The following is a 26,022-nucleotide window of genomic DNA, read 5'->3' on the forward strand; positions in this document are numbered from 1 at the left end:
ATGTTAAAGAACTTTAGACATTATGCTATAATTTGTGAACAACTTAAAGAGAATCATTTTTATTTACTAGTAAGTGGTGTGTCCCTCATGCATACAGTTTAATAGGCACTAACTGTTAAATGAATTCTTAGTGAACATTCCATTTGGTACCATTGTGATGGAATTAAAGAAATGTTTAAGTAACTAAAATACATCCATTAAAGCCCCAAATAGTTACTTTAAAATCTCCCCAGTTTATGATGAAAACCATCTTTCTACAATGTAAATAATTTTTCTACTTTGTTAAAAATACAGTTAATATAATTTAACTTCTTAAATGACATCTCACATCAGTATTCTCATCTATATCATCTATCCTATCTAATAATAGAGAAACATGGTAATTAACCGTAACTTTGCTACCCTTCCCATTGGCTAATCAGCGAGATATGCAAATTAACTGCCAACCAAGATGGTGGCTGGCAGCCAGGCAGCTGAAGCGAACAGGAGGCTTGCTCCAGTGAAGGAGGAAGCCAAGGTTCCCTGCCTGCTGCTGCTGGGCTCTGAGCTTGCACTCTAAGAAACAACGTTGTAATTATAGAAGCTAAACAAACTCCAGAAACCTGCTTTCAGTCATCAGAGCTGGAGCTGCAACAGTGTTTCAATTATAGAAGCCAAACAAACCCAGATACCTGCTTTCAGCAGCTGAGGTCTCAGAGCTGGAGCCGAGCCTGAGAGCTAAAGCCAGCTCTCAGCTCTAGTGACAACCATAGAAAGTAAATAAATCCCAGAATAAAAAGAAAAAAAGAAAAAAAGGAGAGGTTGGGAGCTTCAGTCATCCGCCAGCCTGAAAATGGCCCTCAGCCCCTCACCCAGACTGGCCAGGCACCCCAGTGAGGACCCCCACCCTGAAGGGGGTGCTACCAGCTGCAAACAGCCATCATCCCCTCATCCAGGCTGGCCAGGCACCCAAGTGGGACCCCCACCCTGATCCGCAACACCCTTCAGGGCAAACCAGCCAGCCCCAACCCGTGCACCAGGCCTCTATCCTATATAGTAAAAGGGTAATATGCAAACTGACCCTAACAGCAGAAGGACTGGGAATGACTGGTCACTATGACACACACTGACCACCAGGGGGCAGACGCTCAATGCAGGAGCTGCCCTCTGGTGGTCAGGGCGCTCTCAAATGGGAGGAGCTCTGCTCAGCCGTAAGCCAGGCTGATGGCTGCCAGTATAGCGGTGGTGGTGGGAGCCTCTCCTGCCTCCTCAGCAGCACTAAGGATGTCCGACTGCAGTTTAGTCCTGCTCCCTGCTGGCAAGTGGACATCCCCCAAGGGCTGCCGGGCTGCCAGAGGGATGTCTGACTGCCATCTTAGGTCCAATCCCCCGGGGAACGGGCCTAAGCCAGCAGGTGGTCATCCCCTGAGGGGTCCCAGACTGCGAGAGTGCACAGGCTGGGCTGAGGGACCCCCCCTCCCCCCCGAGTGCACAAATTTTTGTGCACCAGGCCTCTAGTATATGTATAAAAGCCTAAGCGACCATTTGAACCTGAATGACTGGTCACTATGATGTGCACTGACCACCACGGGGCAGATGCTCAATGCAGGAGCTGTCACAGCCAACCTCCCGCGGCCCCTCCCCCTGGCTGGCCAACCTCCCATAGCCCCTCCTCGCTTCATCCAGCCAGCCAACCTCCTGTGGTCCCTCCCCCCAGCTGGCCACCCCCCCCCAATAGGCCTTGATCGCCAGCCAGGCCGAGGGACCCTACCCATGCATGAATTTGTGCACGGGGCCTCTAGTCTATAATAATTCTTTAAGATGCTGTTGAAGAATGAAGCCTATTTTTCATGTCATTAAATGGCCCATTACTATTTTTGAGGTTCTTTCTTCTCAGATTTTTAATGGTTGTTTGGTCCACTTGCTCTACTATCCATTGTCACTTTTTAATACTATTGGAATTTCTTCCTTCAAATTTTCTCCATTGTGTTAGTGTTTGAGACTTTTAACTTTCTCTGGATTCATGGTAGTTATATGTATGTTGAAGATGTAAAATCTAAACTCTGGGTGATATAAGAAGAATTCTTATGTACGAATTTGCTTTGTAGCTATTTCTGTTAACTATTCAGCTTTTTAAATTAATTTATTTCAGTTTAATTAAATTAAAATTTATTATCGATTGCTTACTCCTGTGGATCTCTTCAATTGGATTAATTTTTATTGAGTAAATATGACTATAAAAATATCTTTTAAAATGTAGATTTCTCCTTGAATTAAATTCAGTGAACATTACTGATAGTATCTTTATGTAAAATGACTTTCCAGATGCTAATTTTTGCAAATTAACTTTTTTGTTTGGCAAAGAAATTAATGGATCAGTGAAATTGATGAAGTTAAAATAATAGCAGGATAAACTCTAAATGTAAAGTAAGTATATATATATATATATATATATATATATATATATATATATATATATTCCCAAGCATACATTGATATAATTATTATGCCATTCTGTAGATACAGGAATTGAGACTTAAAGACAAACACCGACTGGACCACAGAGATAGGAAGCAATATAAAGCCTTGTTAAACAATAGGATTGGGTAATATGGAACATGAAAGAAAGGATAGAGAAAATTTCTGCTGTAGCAATACAAGAAATAAACTTTGTTCTTTAAGATAATGTGAAAATAGGGTTCCAGTTACTTCCCGGGTGAAAACATTATTGCTATGTCTTCTTATCCTTTATAAACACATGCAAATGAATTAATGAATTGGATCCCAAACCACCCCACCAGCACAGGAGGGCCTTATGGTTCAGGCAGAGGAACTGAGGCTCTGAGGCAGGCAAATGACTTCCAAAATTCCATAGCTGGGAAAGTTAAAGCCAGGTGTAACATCCTTAGTTCTTCTGGCCCCCTGGCTGGTTCCAGTCTCCTTCCATCATGGTTCATAGCCTTTCAAAGTTTCACAAATGAAGCACCGCCTTTTACTTTTGGGAGGCACCCTTGACTGGAGACGATGAGTGCTGTCAACTAGGGAACACAAATTTACAACCTCCAGTGAAATGTTAGTGCTAAATACAAACACACAAGAGCACTTAATAGTTAGCCCTTGCCTTTTCTTCCTGTAATCTATATTTAGTCAGTGTGACCATTTAGAGAGCAAATACAGTATAGGAGAAAAGTATTATTTTTAATCAAAAGGTTAACATTTTTATGTTTAAAGGTGAACTTGGAGTGGTGATTGTAGCATTTCTTTTTAATCATAGATCTGTTCAGTCACCCCACTGTTTTTTATTTTAAAACTCAAGACATCAATAAAATAGTATTCATTTCAGTATAAAATAGATATTGTGCAAATTTTATTTCCCAGGTTAAATCTGTGTTTCTTTGACTAGATGTATAATAAATTATCAATTAAACATTTGCCACCAAAAACTGAAAATTAGGATAAAGACATTAACTTCAGAAAAGTATGAAGTCACTTAAATGTTTAAAAATATATTAATGAAAACAAATTATATTTCAATATCATAAGTATTTATGATGTATTTATGTATATATATATATATATATCATATCAAAGAATTACATGTATGTTTCAAGGACTAAATCCCTTCATAAGAAACAACTTTTCTTTTTCCCTTGAGGAGCAAAGATGCTATCCTATTTTTTTTAATCCTCACTAAAGGATATTGTTAGGGTCACCGAAGGAGGAAGGCACAAGGGCAAAAGGGGTAAAGAATTATGAATTTATTAGGTCATCTGGAAACTATATGGGCTGAGCCCCCAAATGGCGCCAGCCCCCAAAGACAGGAGTCAGAGGTTTTTAAAGGACTCTAGGCAGGCTTTTTCTGGGCAGAGAATTCTCTGTGCAGATCCAGATTCTGGGAAACTCCGGAAGGGAGAGAGAATGGTCTGAGCAAGTGGAATGTGGTCTAAGCAAGTGGAATGTCCATTGTGAAATGGCCTAAAGGTCAGTTCCCAAGGGAGGGGGCATCGATTCAATTATTTGATCAGACCTAACAGATATGTTTTTATTGATTTTTAGAGAGAGAGGAAGGGAGAGAGTGAGAAACATCCAAGTGAGAGAGAAATATCAATCGGTTGCCTCTCATACTCTCCTTGACTGGGAATGGAACTTGCAGCCTTTTTGTGTATGGGACAACGCTCCAACCAACTGAGCCACCCAGCCCAGGCAGAGATGCTACCCTTAGTCTGTTGTAAGATGTTCTTTTTCATTCCACCATCTCCATTACCACATTAGACACTGCAGGAGTATGCTAATTATCTTGAGGTGCCCCAGTGGCCCAGTAACTCCAGGGCAAAATACCAGCAGAGTCCTGGTTGCAATCCAGGTTGAAAACACTGCATTAACTTGTTTAGTCTCTTAGCATCCTCACAAACAGTAAACCTGGGGAGAAAATGTGTTTAATCAAGCTGAGTTAAGTCTTCCAAAATAAATAATACCTAACTCCTGGCCAACTATTTGTGATTGTGTGTAAAAAGTCACTAAAGAACTATATTCTCCAAGGCTATTAATTATCTACAGAACAGGAATGCTTTTTAGATATTGATCCTCTGAGTGCAATAAACCTGGGTTATCTAGGCAACCTAATGAGCATCTTTGAACATCTGTCACTGCACACAGCTGTCGAGTTTCAGGAAAAACTATTGCAACAGTGGGCCACTAAGTCAAGACAGGTCACCAGTGCCAGACTTGAAGATAAGTGTGTCGTGATTGATGATTGAACAGACGCCTCTTTTCTTAGCGTGGACTTTGGTGGTTTACAGAATGAATATCATGGAGACACCAAGTTCCATGGGGTGTACACATGTTCTACATGAGAAAGATGAGTGCAGTGGGAAGCTTTGCAAAGAGCAGCAGCTTGGTGGGAGAGTAAGAAAGTGAAACATACAAAATGATTCTGCTACCCCAACAGAACCTTCCTACATCCTCCCAATCAATTGAGCCAATAGGATTTGAGCAGTTTCCACTCAGTTCAAATGCATTTTGTAACAGACCAAACTAAGTTGATGAATACTATTTATCACTTGATAGTCTAATGGCATGTTGTCCTTGTGAGACTCGGTTGAACATTTGAATGTAGGTATTTGTATTCCCCATGTACATTGAATGTCCATACTTACCTTTAAGACCAAAGGATACTTTAGTCTAAAAGTCAGACAACCATAAACAAATATTGTGACTGAACAGAATATGCTCTGCACGTGATCTAAATATATTATTTTGGGGGCTTTTGCTTCACTCGTAGAAGAAAAAACTAAACACTTGGGAAAAAAATTCAGGAAATAATGAGTTGATATAGCCTTTTTTATTTTATAAAAGAGAATGGTCAGATAAGGCTTCATAGAGAATATAGTGTTGACAATTATTATTTACTGATGGTGGTGTTGGTAGGTATATTACTCTCTGATTGTCATTTAAAAATTATGATTTTAGAGAGAGGGAGGGAGGGGAAAAGAGAGAGAGAGAGAGAGAGAGAGAGAGAGAGAGAGAGAGAGAGAAGAAACACCTATTGTTTGCCTCCCATAAGCGCCCTGACTGAGAATTGAACCCACAACCCAGTTATGTGCCCTGACTAGAAATCGAACCAGAAACCTATTGCTGCACAGGATGACACTCCAGCCAGGGCACTATGTAAGCCATTTTTAGAGAGCTCAAAATGGCTTAATATATGCCCTATCATTTGTTACAGTATCCTTATAAGTAAATAGGAGATAACTATCCCCATTTTATAATTGTCAAAATGCCACCAAAGACATGTGACTGCTCCAAGGTCACCACTCAGAAGGAGGGTCTAGATTTCTGATCCTAAATATTCATAAAAGAGTTGTAAAATATTGATAGGTCTATAATTTAAATTAGTCAGATCTACCAGGCTCACTCTGGTTTCTTTTTGAAATATTGCCCAAGCCCATGTAGGTTTAATGAGCAGTAACATCTGGCTTATTAAGCTTATAAAATAAATTATAAAATGATAAATACTCAAAATCATTAACAGCTATTGAAAAATGCCCTGGCCGATGTGGGTCAGTTGGTTGGAGTGTCATCCGTACACCAAAAGTTTGCTGGTTCAATTCTGGTCAGGGCAAAAACCTAGGTTGTGAGTTCAATCCTGGGTCAGAGTGAATAGGGGAGGCAACCAACTGATGTTTCTCATAGCGATGTTTCTTTCTCTCTCTCTCTAAAATAAAATAAAATAATCTATTAAAAATTATCAGCCTCTTTATTATAATGACTATGCTTCCTATGAATAAAAGCTTTTTTTGCTAGATCATTAAAAAAATAAAGTCTAAATGAAACATGTGACAAAAATGAATTTTCAGTCACTACATTGGAAAGTCAAGAAAATCGTTCTGCCTTGTCCGGATATAACTACATAATGAATCAGTCAAAACGCTGGCAGCTATTTTAACATACAATCCACCTATAACCTATTTCATAACAGGCTGCCAACTCATAAAGTTGCCAGATTTTCCTGCTTTATAGGATAGATATGTACACATGGGTCTAATTTTGCCTCGGAAAAAAGTATTTGTTTTAGAAGACACAAAGTGAAATAAGGCTGTTTCAAAGTTTACACCAAAATAGATGACTTAATCAGTCTAGTCATCACAGCTAATTAGATGTTCTGAGAGTTTGCTACATTCCTATTTTGCTATGGCTCTTGTTTTTAATTTTCTTGGTAGTTGAAATGCTCAGATTGCCTACCATGTGTAGGCTTCATTATGATTTTCTAAACTTAGCTTAAAAATATTGTTAATGCCACTGTGCAATCTCTTGTGAATAAAGATAAGCTGTTATTGTAAAATCTAAAATAAGAAAGGAAAATGGGTTTCAAATTTTTCTTTACCCAGTCTTCAAAACATAAATTTGGCTTGGGCTGGTTTGGCTCAGTGGATAGAACGTTGGCCTGTGGACTGTAGGGTCCCAGGTTTGATTCCAGTCCAGGGGCATATGCCCAGGTTGGAGCTCGATCCCCAGTAGGGGGCGTTCGAGAGGCAGCCAATCAATGATTCTCATCATTGATGTTTCTATCTCTCTCTCATTCTCCCTTTCTCTCTGAAATCAATAAAAATATATTAAAAATAAATAAAACATAAATTTGTCTCTATTTGGCTTTAGAATTAGAGATACTGTTTCAGAGATGCATATACATTTTAAATTTTTTAATATTTAACTAATACAAACATAAAATATATGGAAAACTTGAAAACATATTAAAAAATAAAAATTGCTCCCAATGTGGCCCCACATAGAAACTTACATTTCTGAATATATGTAATATTATAAAATTTTTTACCGTAACTGTTGATAAGGTTTTATATTGTGTGCATTTCTCCAAATCAATAAATACATTATTTCATATTACGAACATTACATCATTTCTTTAAACTTCCCCTCACTTATTGTACATTAACTTATTTTCCAACTGGTCGCTGTTACTTTCAATGTTTTGAACATCGTGGAACATGGCACCTTGTTCTTACTCTGTTAATCTTTTAAAATACTCTCCTTGAAATGAAATTACTGTCTCAAAGGATATGAAGATCCTTAAGAATCTTGATGACTCTTGCCAGCTTACTTTTCAGAAAATTTATACTTGTTCATACTTCCACCTGTATATTAAGAAACATCTCAAGATAATTTGGGTGTCACTGAATATTTAAAATAATAAAAATAATAAACCTTTGACAGAAATGCTATCTTAGTATTATTTTAATTTTTGTTTCTTTGATACCCAGTAAAGTCTAACAGTTCTCTCTAGGTTTATTAATTATATTTTCATTTTAGAAACTTGTCTGTTCATATATTTGCCTTTATTGACTTGTAAGCATTTATATGTTTGGAACATATTGTCACATTTGTTGAGTGCATTTTAGCAGTTACCAATAGTTTAACATTTGTAATTTGCATTCTACTAAGCATTTTTCTTACAAGTTTTGAATGTTATGGAGTCAATACTATAAATATTTTTATTATATCTTTTGTTTGTGTGTACAAAAGTCTTCCCCATCTTATAATAGATTAAATATTTACTTATATTTTTTCTTATAGTTTTTGTGAATTCTTTTTTAATCAATCCTTAATCCACTTGGATTTTATTATTGTTATTTATTTATTTTTAATCCTCACCCAAGGATAGATTGCCATTGATTCTAGAGAGAGAAAGGAAGAAAGAAAGAGAAACATCAATCAGTTGCCTCCTGTACAAACCTGGACAGTGGGTCAAACCCACAATCTAGGCATGTGTCCTGACTGGGAATCGAACCCACAACCTTTTGGTGTACAGGATGATGCTCCAAACAACTAAGCCACCTGGCCAGGACCACTTGAATTTTATTTTGATACTAGAAGCCTCGTACACGAAATTCGTGCAGGGGAGGGGTTCCCTCAGCCTGGCCTGCACCCTCTTGTAATCCAGGGCCCCTCAGGGGATGTCTGACTGCTGGTTTAGGCCCGATCCCGCAGGGATCCCTGTGGGATCGGGCCTAAACTGACAGTCGGACATCCCTCTCACAATCCGGGACCGCTGGCTCCTAACTGCTCACCTGCCTGCCTGCCTGGTTGCCCCTAACCACTCGCCTGCCTGCCTGATCACCCCTAACCACCTCTGCCTGCCTGCCTGGTTGCCCCTAATCACTGGCCTGCCTGCCCGATTGCCTCTAACTGCCTCTGCCTGCCTGCCTGGTTGCCCCTAACCACTGGCCTGCCTGCCTGATTGCCTCTAACTGCCTCTGCCTGCCTGCCTGATCACCCCTAACAACTGTGCCTGCCTGCCTGATTGCCCCTAACTGCTGCTCACCTGCCAACCTGCCTGATCCCCCCCTAACTACCTCTGCCTACCTGCCTAATCATCCCTAACCACTGGCCTGCCTGCCTGATTGCTTCTGCTTGCCTCCCTGCTTGATTGCCTCTAACTGCCTCTGCCTGCCTGCCTGATCACCCCTAACCACCTCTGCCTGCCTGCCTAATCACCCCTAACTACTGGCCTGCCTGCCTGATTGCCTCTAACTGCTTGCTTCCCTGCTTGATTGCCTCTAACTTCCTCTGCCTGCCTGCCTGATCACCCCTAACCACTCTGCCTGCCTGCCTGATTGCCCCTAACTGCTCACCTGCCTGCCTGATCGCCCGTAACCGCCTCTGCCTCAGCCCCCATGGTGACAGCTTTGTCTAGAAGGATGTCCGAAATGATGTCTGGAAAGTCATTCTGCTGTCCAGACTAATTAGCATATTATGCTTTTATTATTATAGATGTGTAAAGTGTGACTAAACTGCTTTTTCAAAATAGCCAGTGTTCCCCAAATTGGTTGAACTTTCATACTTTCCTTATTTGACTGTGATGTTTCCTTTATCATGGATTAAACTGGTATCTATCCTAGGTCCAATTTTGGTGCTCTATGCTTTGTTAATTTGATCTGCCTATCAGTTTATTTTTTAGTGATTGCTTAACCAAGCCCCCTTATTTCACTCTTTTTCTTCACTGTTTTATTATTATTTTTCATTTAATTTCTACTGAACTTTAGAATAACTTTACTGATTAAAAACACTCCATTGAGATCTGACCTATTTATTGACATGGAAAGAACTGATATCTTCCCCAAATCCTGTGCTTCTACTTAAGGATGTCATAGTTCTCCTTATTTATTTACATTTTATTTTATGTTAACAACAGGTCATATCTTTATTTATAAAACATCTTCATATTTTATGCTTTTCACAGTAAATGTAAACGGAATCCCTTTGTATCCTTGGGAATTTTGGTGTGCCAGTTGTCCAGAACTTCCTGAGTGATCTTAACCATGGAGGGACACAGACATTCTTGCTCTACTCCTGACTTCACATGGGCATAAGACTGAACAGCGGAAACATTATTTAGACCACTGAATATTAACACACTATCATTTAGATATCACTATAATTGTATATAATAGAATAATAGTATATTAATGCATAACACAAATGTAATAGTACATTATTTTTGTACTAGTGGCCCGGTGCATGAAATTTGTGCATGGGGGAGGGTGTGTTCCTCAGCCTGGCCTGCACCCTCTCCAATTTGGGACCCCTCGAAGGATTCCTACTGCCAGTTTACAGGGATCAGGCCTAAACCAGCAGTCGGACATCCCTCTCGCAATCCGGGACTGTTGGCTCCTAACCGCTCACCTGCCTGCCTGATTGCCTCTAACCACTCTGCCTGCCGGCTTGCTCACCCCCAACTGTCCCCCCCACCCCCGCTGCCAGCCTGATCACCCCAAACTGCCCCCCCTGCTCACCCCTACCTTCCCTCCCCACTGGCCTGCTCATCCCCAACTGTCCCCCTGCTGGCCTGCTCACTCCAAACTGCCCCCCCCCTGCTGTCCTGATCACCTCCAACTGATCCCCCACTGATGGCCTGCTTGCCCCCAACTGGCCCCCTTGCTGGTCTGCTTACCCCCAACGGCCCACCCTCCACCAGCCTGATCATCCACAACTGCCCTCCCCTCTTGCCCTCTAACAGCCTCTACCTCGGCCCCGCCACCATGGCTTTGTCCAGAAGAATATCTGGAAGGTCTCCTGGAAGGTCTCCCAGTCTAATTAGCACATTACTCTTTTATTAGTATAGATATATTTGTCTGTAAATATGGTTATGATTGCAGATATGAGTAGGACCAGGTAAAATTTTATAGAATGGGACTTTTATTAACAGATATTGCCATATATGCATTTTTTCTAAAGAAGTAAAAATTACTTCAAAAAAATTTTCGGGAAGACTTTGAGAAATTTACAGTATCTGCTTTTCTTCCAAGGAAGTTGTCACTTTTATGCCAGAGTGAGAATTATTTGTATGCTTTGTATGTCAGCATTGGGCCACTGTGACTGGGGAGCACTTAGCTTGACTTGAGAGTAATTATCTTGCTCACTGGCTGGGAGGGAGGGTATGTGGCAGAGGAGATAAATACTCGGTTCTGGATTACTCATAGATTGCTGACTTTCTGGATTGATTGTGCAAGCCCCTCCTTTTATTGATGTCCACCTTCTGTTGACAGACATCTACCCTGGTAGAGAAATGAGATGAAACTCTCTTTCTTTTCATTGCAAAAAGCATTTGAATTCCTAAGGTGTGATAAGGCCACCCAGCCATCCGCAGTCAAGGTACACATTTTCATGGAGGATGTTCCCAGTCTTGAATAAATTAAAACAATTTTTTTCTTTTAATTTAAACTTTCCTCTATAACTGTTTTCTTGTTACTTAAAAGCTAGTTTTTTTTGAAACTACTTCCAAAGCTTTTCAAGCTGCATATGTCCTTGGAATGAATTTATAAATAAGAATTGAGCCCAGCCGGTGTGACTCAGTGGTTTAGCATTGACCTATGAACCAGGAAGTCACAGTTTGATTCCAGGTCAGGCCACATGCCCGAGTTGTGGGCTTGATCCCAAGTACCGGGCGTGTAGGAGGCAGCCGATCAATGATTCTCTCTCATCATTGATGTTTCTATCTCTCTCCCTCTCCCTTCCTCTCTGAATCAGTAAGAATATATTTTAAAGAGAGAGAGAGAAAGAGAGAGAGAGAGAGAGAGAGAGAGAGAGAGAGAGAGAGAGAAAGAAGAGTATATATGTTTGTAAATAAGAAAACATGTATTTGTTGCTCTTAGAAAGTCTTATTTTCTTTCATTAAAACTTGTGCAGTATAAGGAACTCCATAGATTCTCTTAATTTGAAGAAAGTTAGAGGGAAAGGTACTAATTCAGAGTTCCTTGGGAAAATGTGTCACTTATATATTTTTTATGTTTATTTTTTTTAATCAAAAACTGAAATATTTTCTATTCAGAAAATATATTTGGATCTAAATAGCTTCTGTAATTTTAATCCTAAAATATCAATTTAAATATTTTTTTAATATATTTTATTGATTTTTTACAGAGAGGAAGGGAGAGAGATAGAGAGTCAGAAACATCGATGAGAGAGAAACATCGATCAGCTGCCTCCTGCACATCTCCCACTGGGGATGTGCCCGCAACCCAGGTACATGCCCTTGACCGGAATCGAACCTGGGACCTTTCAGTCCACAGGCCGATGCTCTATCCACTGAGCCAAACCGGTTTCGGCCAATTTAAATATTTTAAAAATGGTTGGGATGTTTGTTTTTTAAAATAAGTTAGGCTACTGGAGTTCTGCATGTTACTGGATCACCTGGGGTAATTTTCTGACTGGAAAATTAAGAATTATAGTCAGAAGGGAGGACATGAGAATTTTTAAAGAACATATTCAATTTACTTTAGAAGCCAAAGCTCTCTTATCATGTGACTTGTTTTGTATGTTTGTTAAACTATATTATCGCATAAGCATTGCTGCTATTGGGGCAAACAGTGACAGTTGATTCGGGTCATTTGAATGTCCACTGTCTGTTTTAATTTGTATGTTCGTTTTGACTCTGTCATATGCTCAAACTTCAGTGGAAGTCATGAGAACCTATTATTTTTGCCTGCTCCCTCCTTTACGTTGGAAATATTCTTTTTTACTCAGAGGGACCTTAACTTTGATGTAAGGGATTATTTCCGTTGCCAACTTTTTTCTTCCTTGCCATGTAAGACAGTTGTTGTGAACTCTTCAGTGATGCCTTCCCCAGGATATTTGCAGATGTGGTTGGGAAAAGTCATTTCATCCCTGACCTTTGCATGTCAGGTGCTGGGATGCCGGGGTGCTGCCTTGCCTGCGCCCCTGCTCTCTCTGATTGTGATGCGGCTCTCTCTCCCTCCGATCACCTGCAGCCCGGCTTTCCAATGGCAATCACCGGCTGAGGCGCTGGCAAAGGCGGCCCAGTTCTCCGATCCAGGGCCGGGGGGCAGGATCTTGCCTGCTGCCTGGGTTTCCGATCACTGTTCTTCCGTCCTTCCCCTTTCGCCTCCCATAATTGTGCCTATGTATGCAAATTAACTGCCATCTTTGTTGGCGGTTAACCGCCATCTTTCTTGGCAGTTAATTTGCATATCACCCTGATTAGCCAATGGGAAGTGTAGCAAAGGGATGGTCAATTACCCTTTTTGTCTTTTATTGGATAGGATATTGGTGAAGTCCGTGTTTTCTATTCACATTCATATGCTTTTTCTTCTACAGATTTGATTCTCTTCCCACTTTTAGTATTATTTTAGCTCCTTCTTCTAACAACTATGTTCACACATGTTGTTATTTCTATCTTTGATCCCATCACCATTATTTCATCAACAATTGTGTTTTCTCTTATAGTGGAATAATTTCACTGCTAGTTGTTGTCATAAACCTAGGTAGTTGTGATAATTATAGCCCTGTACAATAACAATGAGTTTGTGCCATTTTAGTGTTTCCTTGGTGTGGTAGAACACAGTTGACAGGGAAAGTAAAAAGTGTTGCTTACTCCCCTTCAGATTTTATTTTATACATAAAGCTCAAACTAGCTTAATGGAAACTTTCATCACCCATATAATTTAAGTCCAAGGAATAAATTTTCCAAAGTTAAATCAACTTTTCATTTTAATATTCAGAATGTAGAGAATGTTTTAACTGAACTGTTATGAGGCTATAAAACCCTACTATTAACTGAGAATATATCAATGATTTATTATTATGTGGAAAAAAACAAGTCACCAAATAATGAAGTAGTGTAATTCAATTTACATAAATTATAAATTCATTACATAGACGTAATATAACATGCACAAAATTATACTGGCTGTAAGAGATGGGATTATAAGTGATTTTTAAAATTATTTTTCTTATCTTTATTTTTCTAACTTCTCTGGAACAGGCATGTGTTATTGCTCATGTAATACAGATTAAAATTATTCATATGTTTTTGACAGAAAAGGCCTCAGCTTTAAGGATACAAATAAATCACATTAGGTTAAACTCACACATCTAAGGAGTATAAGAAAATACACTGGTTACTTTTTCAAGAAAAGCTTGTGAATATTTTGAGCTTTCATTGAAAAGTTTTCAGTAGCTTTAGTAGATAAATTGCCAACATACAAACCCTTTTTAGGGAAGCACACACAGTACTGAGTGTCTAGGGAACAGTAATATCTAATTGCTCACCTCCAAGTCTGTCCTTAGTCCTATGAGAAATGTGTATTTAATTAGATATCTGACTACCAAAATAAGCATATGGAAGAAATATCTCCCTTTGTGCTCTTATTTAATTATCTTTTATATCTATTACTAGAGGCCCGGTGCACGAAATTCATACACTTGGGGGCAATGGAGTCCCTCAAGCTGGATTGAGGGACCCCACCAGTGCAAGATCCTGGCTGGGGAGGGACACAGGAGATTGGTCAGCTGGGGAGGGACCGTGGGAGGGCTCCAGGGCATGTCTGGCCTGTCTTGCTCAGTCCTGATTGGCTGGACCCCAGCAGCAAGCTAACCTACTGGTCCCAGCATCTGCCCCCTGATGGTCATAGGGACTGGTCAATTGGTCGACTGTCTGCCCCCTGGTGGTCAGTGCACATATAGCGAGCGGTTGAGCCGCCTTAGTATATCATTAGCATATTATGCTTTGATTGTTTGAATGGCCGACCAGATGAACAGACACTAAGCATTTTATGCTTTTATTATATAGGATTATATAGGATATTTAATTTTTCCATCTCTCTGGATAATTTTCCCATTTTCAGTATAGTGTCTCAAGAATATACTTTTTCATCTTTTTAACCTTATCTTTAAATGAAGACTCATCTGGACTTTAGTAATTCATCTCTTTTCAGAATTCCTTGTTGTTATCAATATGAATTAAGTACCCTCTTATTTGGCATTAAGTTGTAAATTTAAGTTTCAAGACTGTAAGCAGTACTTTAATTTTTAAATCTTTACAGAGAAGAGAAAAACCAGTGGAATTCTTCTTACTAACACTGAACAGTAGCTGAAATAGGGAAACAAATGATTTAGGGGGAAATTTATATATAAGTATATAATTTTTAAGAGGAGTACTTTTTTAGGGAGTTTTATTATATCTGAAGAATAAACAGGAAGTATTATGTTTGAACTATAACAGTATCCTAAACAAGCTTATTACCTGAATCATCATACTTAGCTAAATTATGTTTCACAAATGTCTTTGCACATATACTGGATAAAAGCTTATAATCCACATTGGTAAAGGCAGGCTATATGATGACACAATTTGACAGTAATATTGAATGACAAGAAAATACAGAGAAAATCTGCCATGTATGACATATAGACTCTCTACTATATCATGGGCAGATTTAATTTTACTTGGAAAGTTTGCCTTAGTTATCTAATCAGGGTTTTGGTTTAGGTCACTTGGATCATAAACTCAGCTTTCTTATCAAACAAAGATATTATAATAGAATACTGACGAAATAAAGGTCTTTCAAAGCTAGGTGATGTGTTCACAGGTGTTCTTTAATCAACTGCTAATTCTCTTCTTAAAGGAACTCATATTTCTGATATTTTTTTTCTTTTCTGAGAGGGAAGTTCTATTATTTTGTTTCTAGTAATAGATGGTTAATGACTGCTGTAGCGATCGCCCTTTTTTATCCCTGCCACTTCAGTCTTATGGGTGTCTGACTGCCACATTATTTAGTGGGTGGTAATTGCTCCAGTGACACTAAACTGTCTTCAGGTTTTCCAGGTCCCTCTTTGAGCAGATACCAGCCACCTAAATTTCTTTACCCATCCACCCCCAACCTCTTTCACTTCAATTAGAAATATTTATTGCATTATTACACAATCTTATTTTTTTTTTTTTACTAAATATGCTTTTTATTGATTTTATAGAGAGAGGAAGGGAGAGGCATAGAGAGAAGCATCGATGAGAGAGAAACATCAATTGGCTGCCTCCTGCACACCCCCTACTGTGGATTGAGCCCTAAAACTTGGCTTGGTCCCTGACCGGGAGTCGACCTGGTGACCTCCTGGTTCATGGGTGGATGGTCAACCACTGAGCCACACCAGCCAGGCTACATACTCTTCTGTAATTCCCTTTAAAATATACACAGTATATGAAATATACTTATACTTTCCAGTTAACTCAGCAGACTATGTCCTTCCTGTTTTTAGAAGAAATGTAGATAAGAGGAAAGAGTTGGATGAAAACAAAAAGTATGGAAATTGATGTGACTTTTGTATCATGGTGAGCTGTCACCAAGAATAAGTTCCTAGTGACCTATGCAGACCCTACATGAGGGCCCAATGGCCTATTAAACCTTTGGTTTCAGCATTTGCCACTGCTTGGTGCGCATGCCTTTCCTGCTTGAGCCTGTCAGTCCCTGTCTCCCACTCTCCTTGTCAGTCTTAACCAAGGGCTTTAAAGATTCATCTCTAAGGTATTTCTCCTCTGCCTTTCCAGATTTCTGCCATCAACTGACTTCCTTCCCCTCCTCTGAAGTTCCTTCATGATTTTCTTTTAAAGGCTGTGAAATTTGTTAGTATCATCTACTTTGGCAAAGTCCATTAGAGAAATTTAGTTTTAGAATCCTAGACTTCAAACTTATATCGGTGGTTATTTTCCACCAAAAGCTTTTTTTTTTCTTTTTCTTAAAACCACTGAATTTCTTCTCCTTATCATAATATTTGGCCACTTTATAGCATTAACGAGTGTGTGTGTATTTTGTCAGAGCACTGTTACTAGATTATGTACTTGGATACAGACAATAAAGTAGAATACATGATAGTCAGCAAGAAGCAGAGACTATTTTTAAGTTAAGGGCAAAATCAGGCATTTTTGTAATTCGAAATATAATGATATTTTAATAGGAAGTGAGCACTCTGATTTGTGTAAAAACTTGAGCAAAAATGCTAATTTTACCTATATCTTTTATACACATATTTTATTTTTCTTTATGTTCTTTGAATATAAAATATATATATATAATATATATATATACATATACATACTTGCATATATCTACGTGCTCAAGGTAAGTATAAGATCGAATATGTTGCAACAAATACTTTTACGGTTACTGAAATAAAATAAAGCAAATTTCTCTCCGTTTTTTGTAGTAGATTATAAAACCATTTTATGAAGAATATTTTAGGACAAATTTTAGAGTAGCCTTAAAAAATATTTTCTAATGTATATTTTCTTGTGTATCATGTGTACAATTCATTTCTGAAATTCATTTCTTAGTTTTAACACTACAGAACACACCAAAACAGACCTGGCAAATACATTTAAATAAAAAGAAAAATATATAAAACTAAAGAAACTAAAATTCACAGAAACAGAAACAGAAGTCTATTTTGTTATTTTAATTGGTTTAAAAATGTTTACTTGGATAGATTCTGTTTTATATACTGATTTTCAAAGTATGTAATGCAAGAAAAACAGTGACCCTAGCTTCTTTTTTCTTGTTCATTGGAGCTATCACATCTTATCTATCAGACCTCTAAGGAGATACTCTCTCACACTCAAGGACTATGCAATTAGCATATGAATGTGTACTGGGTTGTTTAAAGTAACAAGAGAACAATAGGGACAGGAACTGAAGGAGCTACCAACACCGGGAATCTTGTATTGGAAAAAAAGCTTTTTTTTTTTTTTTAATAATAATTCTTTATTGTTGAAAGTATTACACATGTCCCCCTTTTTCCCCCCATTGACCTCCTCCAGCCCGTCTCCACCCTCCACCCCAGGCCTTCACTGCCCCATTGTTTGTGTCCATGGGCCATGCATATATGCATACAGGGTCCTAGGTTGATTACCTTCCACTCATCTACCCCCCCTACTTCCCTCTGAGATTCCGCCCTCTGTTTTATTTCTTAATGTAAGCAATTAAAAACCAAGGACAAGTGCTCATTGTTTGAGCCCTGCAAGGAAAGCTAAGATTTGCTATTTGCTGTCATTTAGACTGAATCATTTAAACAAGAATTTACTGTTTTATTTATTTCAATGTAATACTTGCTAAATGTAGGTTTTGTATGGTCTTTGATCGGAAATCATCAAAATGCATTAGAGGACAAAAAGTCTTACATTTAAAAATATTTATATTTATAATATATAATAGGATGAAAAACCTGTTCCCTGTGGTCAGTGCAAAGTTTCAGAGGAAAATTACAATTGATAGCCAGTTCAAATCAGGTATACAGTCAATTCTCAGTCATTTATATATCTAAATAATTTCTGTAACGTTTTGTTTTATTTTGTTTCTTTTGAAGGTATACATGCTATAGTGGTTCCTGCTCAGGCAACATACCTTTGGATAGTAACAAATAGCTCAGGATTTTGAGGAGTCACTGATACTGGGGAAGGCTCAGTGGAGTAGGAGGCAGGAGCCGTGCTTATTGTGTTCATTTCCGTCACTACCTTTACACACCACTTATATTTCTTTGGCATAAATTACCTTACTCTAAAATAAGACTTTTTTAAAAACATATTTTTATTGATTTCAGAGAGGAAGGGAGAGGGGAGAGAGATAGAAACATCAATGATGAGAAAGAATCATTGATCAGCTGCCTCCTGCACACCCCCCATTGGGATCGAGCCCACAATCCAGGCATATGCCCTTGACCTGAATGGAACCCAGGACCTTTCAGTCAGCAGGCTGATGCTCTATCCACTGAGCCAAACCAGCCAGGGCAGGAATTATTATTTTTTGTAGACTGTTGAGGTCTGAGTCAAATGACCTTTGAGACGTTTTCTAACATTTAATTGTATATATTCCTTGATGATCATGAAGAAACACTTTAACCATAAATAACCACCATACTGTGGGATAACTCTATTTGATAAATGAAGTAGGAACCTAATATTTAATTTTTAAGTAGAAAAACAAATACATACATACATGTTAATATCAATTCTATTCACAATAGCCCCCCCCCCCCCCGCCCCCAAAAGAAACAACCTAACTATTCATTGGTTGATGAATGGATAAATAAAATGTGATACATCCATTGTCAAAACAAAAATTGTACCAGACAGGGTTAAACAGCAAGGAAGACTTTATTCAAAGCTATTGCAGTTGGGAAAGAAGCCATAATTAAGTCTGAATTCAACTCCATTGAAGTAGCGGGGGTAAAGTTGGAATGAGCCCCAGGGGAAAAGTACTGCAGGACAGTAAGGGGAAAATCATACACCATTTGTGTTTGCCAATTGGCTTTATTCAAAGGAAAAATAAGTGCATAACTTTATGACAAAGGGGTAGTTTTTGCAACTTGGAGTAGGCACCCCAATGGAGTTAGTCTCCAACCCTCTCATAGAAACAGGAGATAAGGGTGCTATTTCCTTTGATGATTACATTTCAAAGAGAAGATTCCCCTGTCCTTGAGAGTACATTTCTGATAGTAAAACTGCCACGTGGCTAGGAAAAAAGACTTACATCTCAAAGGGACACAGAGAGAATTTACCACAGGAGTTTTCTAAACTCTAAGAAAAGGTAGGTCAGGGGCCTAGAGTCAAGAAGAAGCCAGTCCAAAGTTTATTCAAGCTGAGGGGAACTTTAAGACCATTTTGGTCACCATACAATGAGTATTTTTAAGGCAATGAAAAGGAATGAAGTAACGATCCATGCTACAACATGGATGAACTTTGGAAATACTAATTATGCTAAATTAAAGAAGCCAGTCACAAAAGACCATAGATTGTGTGATTCTATTTATAGGAAATGTCTAGAATACCAAATCTATAGCGACAAAGTTGATTAGTGGTTGCCTAGATCTGAGGGTTTTGGGTGTCGGGTTTGGAATGGCAGCTATATGTTTTTTGAGGGAAAGTAATGAAGATGTTTTAAAATTGTACTGTGAATGTACAACTCTGTGAACATACGAAAAGCTATTAAATTGCACACTATAATGGGTGAATTGTATGATATGTGAATTACATTTTAATAAAGCTGTTATAAAAACAAATAAGTATTGAAATGTGCTACATGGCCAATGGAATATTTTCTAGTATTTATGGTTATAAAAATTTTTAAATAAAAACAAAACCCTTATTTCTCCAAAGTATATTTTTATTATCCTATGGATTCATAATGTGTATTTCTCATAGCTGGCCTGCTTTTCAGTTTTTATAAAATAGTTTACCAATTATTTATCACCATGTTGAGCTAATCAGAGAGTATGTGATGTAGGAAAAAGGAAAATAATTTCTGAAATGTCCTTAAGATATTTGCTTCCCTGAAATTAGGAACTGTTAATAAAGAGAAAACAACTGTTTATTGAGAATTTTAAAAACACAGTTTTTTTTCTTAGCTATTGAGAATATCAGTATAAGTGTGGAATGGAATGGAATGGAATGGAATGGAATGGAATGGAATGGAATGGAATGGAATGGTATGGAATGGTGTGGTATGGAATAATATGGAATGGAATGGTATGGTATGGTATGGTATGGTATGGTATGGTATGGTATGGTATGGTATGGTATGGAATGGAATAATATGGAATGGTATGGTATGGTATGGAATAATATGATATGGTATGGTATGGTGTGGTATGGTATGGTATGGTATGGTATGGTATGGTATGGTATGGAATGGAATAATATGGAATGGTATGGTATGGTACAATACAAATAAATCCTTGCATTCCAATGAAGGCTTTATTGACAGATCCTCAATATCTGAATAACATTCTATAAGTTCTCTTGTAAACTATTTGTAGCCATTTCTACAGAAACAGTTTTGTCAACACTGATCAGGGTTTGGAACCTGATTTATTTGAAAGGATTTATTTGACCCACAGAGTACTAATGATAGTGCAGTCTGGGTGTAAGGGACAATGGCACAAGGAGGAGCAGGATCCATCCAAACACCCCCATTTTCTGGGTGCAGGCATGACTCCAGCCAAAATTTTGAATTTTGCAGAGTGAGACTGATTTTAAAAGGTTCTGGAACCAATTTCTACTTGTGGGGCCAGGGGGGTTCCCACACCAACAATTCTTGGACACCAACTGGGTGTCCTACAATTTTACTCAATTCTGACACTATCTACATGGGAGAGCAGCCGATCGTACAGGCTTAGTCCTACAAGATTGTCCCTACCTCTTCAGACACCAGTCGCCAAATCCATATTTTCACCTGTGCTTCTGACCAACTGGCTGAGGTTTAGAGTTCCAAATGACCCCCTCCTCCGGTTGCATTAATTTGCTAGAGTGGCTCACAGAACCTAGAAAAACTTTTTACTTACTAGATCACCAGACTATTATGAAAGAATACAACCCATGGACGGCCAGATGGAAGAGAAGCTTAGGACAGGTATGGGGAAAGGGCTCAGAGTTTCCATGCCCTCTCCAGGTGTGCCTCTGTCCCCAAGTCTCCACATGTTCACCAACCAGGAGTGTCTCCAACTGGGAAGCTTTCCAAACCCTCTTTGAGTTTTTATGGAGGTTTCGTTACATAGGCATGGTTGGTTAAAACGCTGACCACTGGCAGTTGGTTCATCCTTCTGCTCCTCACCACTCCGCAGGGGATGGGCGAGAACGGGACTGAGAGTTCCAACCCTCTAATCATCAGGTGGTTCCCAGGACCATTGGTTGGTGAGTGTCCTCATTAATCTAAAAAAGACACATGTTTATGGCTCTCTACAATTAAGAAATTCCAAGGTTTTAGGAGCTCTATGCAGAAACAGTGATGGAGACCAAATATATATTCTTACTATAAATCACAATATCACCAGCTTCTACCCACTTTCCTTTCTATACCTCCTTCCCCATGTTCTAAATCTAGAGCCTTTCTCTCTAGTCATGAGGCATCTCTAAGCTTTGAGGATGCCCTAAGCTTCCCATTGTGCTACCCAACTCAGGCATCTCTGTTTCTCCAAGGGACAGATTTACCTACACTCTCTATCATAACCTTTCTCTCAGCCAACACACACACATTTACATTCCCACTTTCTCAAGGTACCTCATTTAACTTTGTATTGTAAAAGAAGCAAACTTTCAGAGCATGGTAACCTCTGGGTCTCCCAGAAGCATTTACAGATAAAACCTGTGTTTTTATAAACCCAAAAGTATTTCTAATAATCAATAGGATTTTAAGCATTAGACTTAGGGAATGGGAAGAAAAATTTGAAGACAGGAAAAGTTGAACTGCCTGACACCCATCTCTCTTATTGCCTCCTAAAATTTACACTGTCTACAAAAAGAGCAACAATGGAATCTATAATGGTAGTGATTGGGGTTGGGAGGAAACATTGGGAAAGTGATGTGGTAAGGATAATCAGGAACCATTCATGGCATGGATAATTTGACCATCTTACGTTTTGGGTTTTTTTTTTTTAATTTATTCATGTTTTTCTATACATTAATTGTTTTTTTTTTTCTTGGTTATAGATTGGGCTTATGGATACTATAGACAACAGAGAAAACTTGTTGAAGAGATTGGCTGGTCCTATACAGGTAAACATATTAACATATAATGAGTTTCAGAAGAAAATTTTATTGGCTTTTTATATATTTTATGTGTAATAAGAAACTTTGTACTCAGATTATCTTTTTTAACTTAGCTACATGGATATTCATTTAGATTAACTAATACAAATGTTATATGCAAAATGATCTCTAGTGGATTTCTCATAAGCAAATTTGTTAGTGTGGAGATATTGGCATCAAATAGAGCTGGATTTGAATCCCAGTTCTACAGTGGCTTTATCTCCCTGGGGAATATGCATAAACTACCTGAGGCTCGTTTTTTTCATATTTGAAATGGAGGAGTATTCTGGACATTAAGATAAATGAAATTTGAACAGTGCCTTCTTATAAACAGAAAGCTCTCAAGAAATGTTACTGCTATTGTTATGATGACAGTAGTGATTTTTTTATTCATTTAACAAATACTAATGGGATTTTTGCTCTCAGAGGGGTTTTCCTTCTGAGTTACTGTGCTGCACTCATTGGAATTAGGTCCAAAATGATTTTTTAGAATTGCCAACCTTGGCTTAGAGCATCATGAATATCTGAAGGTGGCTTCACATGGTTACAACCAGACATCATGGTCAGAAACCCTAGGGCAGAGGAGAAGCTCCAGGCCTGATGGGCGGCATCTGGATGGGCCATGACATATGCCTGACGACCATCTGAGACAGTGTTGAGTGGTAGAGGAGTGGAGAGGGGTTGGGGAGCTGAGTGAAAAGGTGAAGCGATTAATTAAAAAAAAACCACCCCAAACTCATAGACACAGACAATAGCATAGTAATTACCAGGGGAAAAGGGATAGGGGGAGATAGAGGAGGGTAAAGAGGGGCCAAGTGGGGATGGAAGGAGATGACTTGGGGTGGTTGAACATACAATACATTATACGGATGATGCGTTATTGAGTTATACACCTGAAACCTATATGATTTTATTAACAAAAGTCAACCCAATGAATTCAATAAAAAGGAAAAAAAAAGAATAACATTGGATGGATAAAAATGGGATCAGATTGAAAGGGCTTTAACATGAATATAGCCAATTTGAACTTTATAGGTGAAGGGCACAGCACCATGGGTTTTATAGATAGGCATGCATTTTATATTTTTTTATTCTTTCTTTAAAAGTAGTAAATATTGGTTGTACAAAATTTAGAAAATATGTTTAAGGACAAAGAAGAATATAAAAATTACTCTTAAGCACTTCTAGGGATATCCACTAAAAAAGCTGTATATTCCTTTTAGGCCAGTTTTATTATGTTTGTATATTTTATACATAGAGTTATGCATCCAATATGCTAGAAATTATTTTTTAAACATTTACTCATTTCAGTGATAATTCTTGTTGATCATCATGTTTTATTTTTAACCATTCATTATTTTTTTATATTTAAGCTACTGTAGAAACAACACTAGATGAATAGACAGATTGATATAAGTCTTTATTTGTAATTTTAGCATTTGCTTATTAGAGAATATTTGATATGCAGTTACTGAGTACAAAAAATTAAATGCTTTCCTTCAAAATTCTTGATACACAGCCTATTTTCCAGACTAACCCACTGAATGCTAGCCGGGATTGGTGATTGTCATTTTTAAATCTTTACTAAACTTAAAAAGTGACATTTTGCTTTATGTTGTTTTGTTTAATTACCGCTGAAGTCAAGATTTTTATTTCTATTAGCCATTTGTATGACCTCTTCAATGAAATAAGTTAAATTAGAATTTGGAAAATAATCGAGATATTCATCAGAGCAAGAAAAATGAGCAAATTAAGGCTTACCTATACTGTGAATTACTGGCAGATAGGTACGAGATAGATCTGTATGATATTACTATATGGAAGGATTTGCCCTTAATTTACCCATTTTTAATTATGACCATATATCTAAGAAATACCAGTTTTTTAACTTTAATATTTCAAATCTTGAGGAATATATTAAAGGAAAAATTATCCATGATTCTACACCACTTTTAGTTATTTAATTGCAATTCTTTCTTTTGTTTAATGTTTTGCTATTACATACCCAAGAAAGTAAACATTCCCAAACTGTAGTTACTTAAGCAATTTTTTCAGAATATTGAACTTTAATAAAAAAGGATTATTACATCAAAGTGTCTAGATGTTTATAATATTAATAGAGGTAATCCAATTAATTTCAAAAATTTTGTTAATTCATATTTCCACATTTTTACTAATACTATTTTTTTTTGATTTGGTCAATTTGATTGACAGAAATTACAATCTCGTTTTTAATTTGTAGTTTTCTGATTACTTAATTTCTTACATTATCCCAAACAACAGGGTCTTAATTAGGGTTTTGGAAGGATATATGATAAATAAATACTACTTGAGGTAATGGTTATGTGAATAAAAATGATAGACATGAATAACTAATATAAAAAATGAGTGATTCATTGGTTTCTCCTAAACAATTTCACTTTTTATTAAAATTGTACATGTTATATTCTATTTGAATAAATTTGTGTCTTTCTCTGGATTCGATTCCAGGCCCTGGACCAATTCTTTCTTCTCTATTTTATATAAAACTCATAAAACAATGATTTTTTTTTAATATGTTTTATTGATTTTTTACAGAGAGGAAGGGAGAGAGATAGAGAATTAGAAACATCGATGAGAGAGAAACATTGATCAGCTGCCTTCTGCACATCTCCCACTGGGGATGTGCCCGCAACCCAGGTACATGCCCTTGACCGGAATCGAACCTGGGACCCTTCAGTCCGCAAGCCGACGCTCTATCCACTGAGCCAAACCGGTTTCGGCAAAACAATGATTTTAAGAGAGGTTATTTTGAGTAAAAGATAAAGGAAACATTTAAGTACCTTTAAATTGTATTTAAAGTAAGATTTTAAAGTAAAGTATTTAAGCATAAGAGGAAAAATATTTTCCCTTAGTCTTACCTTATTAAAATAGCACCAAGGCTAAGGCTAAAAATTATTAACAATAAAACAATCATCAAACAAGAGTAAATACCAAGATAAATCCAAAGGAAAAGATAAAAGATTTGTAGAAAATAACTGCTAACATGTTTTTCTACTTTTGAAACATTTGAAAGTCTTGACTATTCAAATATATTTCTTGATATTTCAAGTATATTCCTGACCTGAGAATATTGTTACTTTTAATGAATTATTTAGGGAATTCCTCAAAAATTAATTTGCTTATAATAAAGAAAAGCCAAAATGCGTCTCCTAAATCATTTTTGGCATCATGTTATATTCTTTAAAGATACATGTCATTTACACTTATTTTTACAGAAAGTTGGTTTTAGATAGAAAGTAATATATCTATACTGATATAAAAGATAAATTTTTCATGTCTGTTTTTATTTGTACTATCAGTTGGGTTGTAATTTTATTTCATAATGGTATTTATTGGGTTGACATTGGTTAGTAAGATTATATAGGTTTTAAGTGTACATTTCTATGATATATGGTCTGTATATTGCACTGTGCCCACCACCCAAAGTCAAATAATCTTTTATCACCATATATTTGACCCCCTTTATCCTTTACAACTGCCCCACCTCTCTTCCCTCCTATAATCACCATACTGTTGTCTGTGTCTATGAGTTATTGTTTGTTTTTCTTGTTTGTTCATTTGTTGCTTTGAATTTTATATCCCACATATGAGTGAAATGATATGGTTCTTAACTTTTTCTG

At 37.6% G+C, this 26,022-nt stretch overlaps 1 protein-coding gene across 4 annotated transcripts in view; it reads left to right on the forward strand.

Annotated features, from left to right (window-relative positions):
- PTPRZ1 (protein tyrosine phosphatase receptor type Z1) overlaps nt 1-26,022 on the forward strand; it is a 177,253-nt gene that overhangs the window by 34,991 nt on the left and 116,240 nt on the right. For all 4 annotated transcript variants that reach the window (XM_081102311.1, XM_081102312.1, XM_081102313.1 and 1 more), the window contains exon 2: nt 22,262-22,327. In XM_081102311.1, the coding sequence (XP_080958437.1) occupies nt 22,262-22,327 (66 nt within the window). The remainder of the gene's footprint in view (nt 1-22,261; nt 22,328-26,022) is intronic.

This window comes from Myotis nattereri (assembly GCF_964212035.1).
Source record: "Myotis nattereri genome assembly, chromosome: 11".
Taxonomy (NCBI): domain Eukaryota; kingdom Metazoa; phylum Chordata; class Mammalia; order Chiroptera; family Vespertilionidae; genus Myotis; species Myotis nattereri.